We start from the raw sequence: 5242 nt of genomic DNA on the forward strand, positions 1-5242 counted from the left end.
GACGGGCGGAGGGGCAGGGCGGTGGTCAATCAAGAGCCCATCCAGCGGGTGAGCGTCTACGCGGGCGGAAAGGAGTCGGGATCCCCAAGGGCCTCCGGGGGTGGGGAGCTTCCTGGAGGGAGCGGATCCCGCAGGGTAGCGGGCGGGACGCGCGCGGAGCCTTCGGGGCGCCGGGGCAGGACGGCTCGGTCTGCAGGTGTGGGTCCCCGCCGCCCGGACGTGCTCAGCGCTGCCCTTCTCTGGTCTTTCAGCTCCTGGAGGAGAACGATCAGCTGATCCGCTGTATCGTGGAGTATCAGAACAAGGGCCGGGCGAACGAGTGCGTGCAGTAAGTGTCCTCTCCTCCCGCCTCTGACCCCTGCGTGGAGGGGAGCCCGGTGCGATGGTGCAGCCAGTATCCTCAACTGTGAGCCTTTAGAAATTGATTGCAAGTGAGTTTCGTTTTACAATCCAGGAAGGGGGGGGGGCCGCAGGTGGCGTGGTGGATAAGAGTGCTGGACTCCCACATGGCTGAACACAGTTACAGTCTCAGACCTGGAGGCTCTCTCTCTGTGTGTGTGTGTGTGTGTGTGTGTGTGTGTGTGTGTCTTTCTGGTCAAATTAAAAAATAATAATAATAAAATGAAAATGAATAAATAAAATTAAATAAATAGTTCTTTAAAAAAAAAATCCTTGAAGGGGAGGCTCAAAGAGGTTACTTATCTCCCAAGGCCGTACAACAGGTTTACCGTGGAGTCTGGAACTTAAACTGCTCTTCCTGCAAAATCTCGTTTCTGTGAAGCGGCACTAGCTGATGACAACAGAGATGGAAAAGGGAGAAACACGGAAAATGAGGTCAAAGACATGAGAGCCACATCCCCTTTCTCATCATGGGGACCTGTTGCTTTTTTAAAGTTTGTTTTTTTTCTCTCATAGAGTACATGCGCTCGCTAGAGAGGGAGGGGGAAAGTGAGAAATCACCCCCAGGGGTATGGCCCTCCACATACACCCAGCATAGTTCTCAAGCCAACAGGTCCAGGAGTCAAACCATGGTCAGCCATGTCAGAGTCCAGCACCTTCTCTGCTATGCCACCTGCTCGCCCCCCCCCCATATTTTTTTTGTTTGTTTTTTTGAGAGATTTTTGATATAGGGCGCGTGCGCTCACCAGACAGAAAGAGACAGAGAGATAGAAAGCGAGAAATCACCCCCCCAGGGGGGATGGCCACGCCGCAATCCCTTCTCCTTTATTCTCCTCTGGGGATTTTGGGCACGCACACACGCGCACGCACATGCGCCCGGCGTGAGTTTAAGCCACCAGGTAAAGGACGCGAACCGCGGTCGACTATGTGGGAGTCACCATTACGCTAACTGCTGGTCCCCCCCCATTTTTTCCTGCTAAGTAAGGGGGTCAGACCCCTTGACTGCTTCGCTTCCTCTCATTTATAACTTGCAGTCCATCTGTGAGTGACACACACAAAGACCAACAAAGTATCAGTATTTCCAAGTTAAGCCAAAAGTGAACTGGATACGAAGAGGAGAAAAAAAAACTGTCTAAATAAAATGCTTCTAATACGTTCTTTAAGTATGAGTAAAGTAGGGTAAGTAGGGGAAGGGATGTTCTTTCATACACAGTATTCTTTTTATTTTTTTTAAAGAATTATTGGGATCAGCAATTGACATAATGACTATGTCACTGGACTCCCATGTAGTTGACCACGGTTCGAGTCCCGGATCTGGTGGTTTAAACTCACACCGGGCATGTGTGCATGCGTGCCCAAGATCCCAAGAGGAGAATGGAGGAGAAGGGATTGCGGTGTGGCCATCCCCCAGAGGGGTGACTTCTCGCTTTCTGTCTTTCTGTCTCTCCGTCTTTCTGGCGAGTACACATGCCCCATAGCAAAACAACAACAACAACAACAAAAAAAAAAAACACCTCTCCAAGAATTATTTAATTTTGTTCATTCATTCATTCATTTTAATTTAACTGGAAAGAGACACACAGAGAAAGTGAGAAAGCAAGCTGCCAGGTCTGGGACTCAAAACTGCGGGAGTGTCCAGCACCTTAACAACTATGCCACCTGCTGGTCCTATATAGGGGTTTTTTTGTTTGTTTGTTTGTTTGTTTGTTTGCTATAGGGTGCATATGCTTGCTGAAGAGAGACAGAAAAGGGGAGAGGGAAAATAAGAAATCATCCCGTGTAGGGATGGCCACGCCGGAGCCTCCTGTCTTCCATTCTTTTGGGGTTTTGGACATGCACACATGCGAAGCATGCCTTGTAAGCTACCGGTCGGGACTCACCCATACAGTGGGCCATGTGGGATCCAGCCTCCTTCACCACACTACCAGCAGGCCCACACAGGTTACTCTGATAAGGTTCATCTGGGTAGGGGTCTGACATGAAGGAGGGAGCTCAGGTGAGTACAGAGGAAGATCAGAGGGGAATGCCCCGTGCAAGGAGTGTGCTAGATATCCGTAAGCCACAGCAAGGCCAGAACTCGGTCAGCACAGGCAAAGCCTGGGAGATATCGTAGAGGTTACTGATGGCTTCAGTCACATAGGGCCTTGTCTGACAGGAGGAGGACTCTGCTTTACACTGAATGAAATAGGAAGCTTTGGAGGGTTTCAAACAGGTTTGACATGATCTTGATTTAAATTGTACTCCAGTTACCCAGGCTTCTGTGTGGACAATAAAGATCAGGGAGCCAAGGTTATAATAGTCTAAGCAGGGACCAGCAGTTAGCGTAATGGCTATGTCGCTGGACTCCATGTAGTCGACTGCGGTTTGAGTCCCGGACCTGGTGGCTTAAAACTCACACCCGGTGCGTGTGCGTGCGTGCCCAAGATCCCGAGAGGAGAATGGAGGAGAAGGGATTGCGGCATGGCCATCCGCCCTAGGGGGTGATTTCTCGCTTTCTGTCTCTCTGTCTCTCTCTGTCTTTCTGGCGAGCGCACACACCCTATAGCTAAAAACATTCCCCCCCCCAAAAAAAAAATAATAATCTAAGCAGGGCGTGATGGTAGCTTAGCCCAGGGAGGTAGCTGTGGGACTGATAAGTGAGGATGGGTGAGATTCTGGGTGTATCTTCCTCAAACATGATAAATAAGATTGTTAATAATGCACCATCTGGTCAGTGGATGAGCCATTCTCCTGGGGTAGGCCAATTCTTTTCCCATTTTTGTGTTCGTAGTAAAAATAAGCATCTAATTGTTGCCTATTTTTCATCGATAGGTTCCAGCACGTGTTGCACAGAAATCTCATTTACTTGGCTACCATTGCAGATGCCAGCCCGAAGAGAGACAGAAAAGGGGAGAGGGAAAATAAGAAATCATCCCGTGTAGGGATGGCCACGCCGGAGCCTCCTGTCTTCCATTCTTTTGGGGTTTTGGACATGCACACATGCGAAGCATGCCTTGTAAGCTACCGGTCGGGACTCACCCATACAGTGGGCCATGTGGGATCCAGCCTCCTTCACCACACTACCAGCAGGCCCACACAGGTTACTCTGATAAGGTTCATCTGGGTAGGGGTCTGACATGAAGGAGGGAGCTCAGGTGAGTACAGAGGAAGATCAGAGGGGAATGCCCCGTGCAAGGAGTGTGCTAGATATCCGTAAGCCACAGCAAGGCCAGAACTCGGTCAGCACAGGCAAAGCCTGGGAGATATCGTAGAGGTTACTGATGGCTTCAGTCACATAGGGCCTTGTCTGACAGGAGGAGGACTCTGCTTTACACTGAATGAAATAGGAAGCTTTGGAGGGTTTCAAACAGGTTTGACATGATCTTGATTTAAATTGTACTCCAGTTACCCAGGCTTCTGTGTGGACAATAAAGATCAGGGAGCCAAGGTTATAATAGTCTAAGCAGGGACCAGCAGTTAGCGTAATGGCTATGTCGCTGGACTCCATGTAGTCGACTGCGGTTTGAGTCCCGGACCTGGTGGCTTAAAACTCACACCCGGTGCGTGTGCGTGCGTGCCCAAGATCCCGAGAGGAGAATGGAGGAGAAGGGATTGCGGCATGGCCATCCGCCCTAGGGGGTGATTTCTCGCTTTCTGTCTCTCTGTCTCTCTCTGTCTTTCTGGCGAGCGCACACACCCTATAGCTAAAAACATTCCCCCCCCCCAAAAAAAAATAATAATCTAAGCAGGGCGTGATGGTAGCTTAGCCCAGGGAGGTAGCTGTGGGACTGATAAGTGAGGATGGGTGAGATTCTGGGTGTATCTTCCTCAAACATGATAAATAAGATTGTTAATAATGCACCATCTGGTCAGTGGATGAGCCATTCTCCTGGGGTAGGCCAATTCTTTTCCCATTTTTGTGTTCGTAGTAAAAATAAGCATCTAATTGTTGCCTATTTTTCATCGATAGGTTCCAGCACGTGTTGCACAGAAATCTCATTTACTTGGCTACCATTGCAGATGCCAGCCCAACCAGTACTTCAAAAGCAATGGAATAACTTCCCAGGTAGTCGCTGTGAGGAGTGATTGAATGTAATTTATCTCGTAGGACATGGAGACTGATCTTTACCCACTCAGCTGCTTACAGTACAAGCGAAAATCTGAAGAAAACGACTAACTTAACAGTATTTGCAGTGCATTTTAATAATCAAGTATATCCTGCAATAAGTTGCCACCAGGTGTCTTCTGGCCTGAAGTGGGAGCGTGTGTACATCACAGAGGCGTCCTGGGCCTCAGCAAGCCTGCTTTTTCATTTCTCACCGGAGAGAAGATTGAAAATACCTATTGGACCGTCAGGAGTAACTGGTGAGACTTCCAGCTGAGACCTTGCCAGATGGACACACCACTGTTCCCTTTACCGTCCGTAAATGTCCTCCGTCCGACTGCTCCCTTGAGGTTGCTTTGAAATAAAGCTTGCTTTTCCAGAAAAGACTACTACGGAAGCATAGATGTTTTCATCTAGTAAGTGTTCCATTTGGTTTTTAAGAAAAACTGTAAGGGCTCAAGTGTAATTTACAGAATAACAGTACTATTATCATTGCCAACAAAATGAATAGCGATCCTTTTCCTTTTTTTCTGTTAGAGGAATATGTGCTGGCCAGAGGAAGAGGGTATTTTATTATCACAGAATGTTTTCGTTTTTTTGTTTGTTTGTTTTTGCCGTAAGGTAGGTGTAATGGCCTGAGAGAGAGAAAGACAGAGAGGAAACATGAGAAGTCCCCATCTCCGCAGGGTGATGGCCACACTGCAGTCCTTTCTTCTCCATTCTCCTTGGGATTTGGGCACATATGTACGTGCACCCATC

At 48.6% G+C, this 5242-nt stretch overlaps 1 protein-coding gene across 1 annotated transcript; it reads left to right on the plus strand.

Moving 5' to 3' along the window:
* Nucleotides 1-17: 17 nt before the first annotated feature.
* SS18L2 (SS18 like 2) lies at nucleotides 18-4987 on the plus strand (the record flags this gene model as incomplete). Its single annotated transcript, XM_014590474.1, is given in 3 exon segments — nucleotides 18-48; nucleotides 252-328; nucleotides 4349-4987. Coding segments are annotated over 3 exon segments (196 nt in total), but the record flags the coding sequence as incomplete, so codon positions are not given.
* Nucleotides 4988-5242: the final 255 nt, after the last annotated feature.

This window comes from Tupaia chinensis, unplaced genomic scaffold (genome assembly GCF_000334495.1).
Source record: "Tupaia chinensis unplaced genomic scaffold, TupChi_1.0 Scaffold000451_2, whole genome shotgun sequence".
Classification (NCBI taxonomy): Eukaryota; Metazoa; Chordata; class Mammalia; order Scandentia; family Tupaiidae; genus Tupaia; species Tupaia belangeri.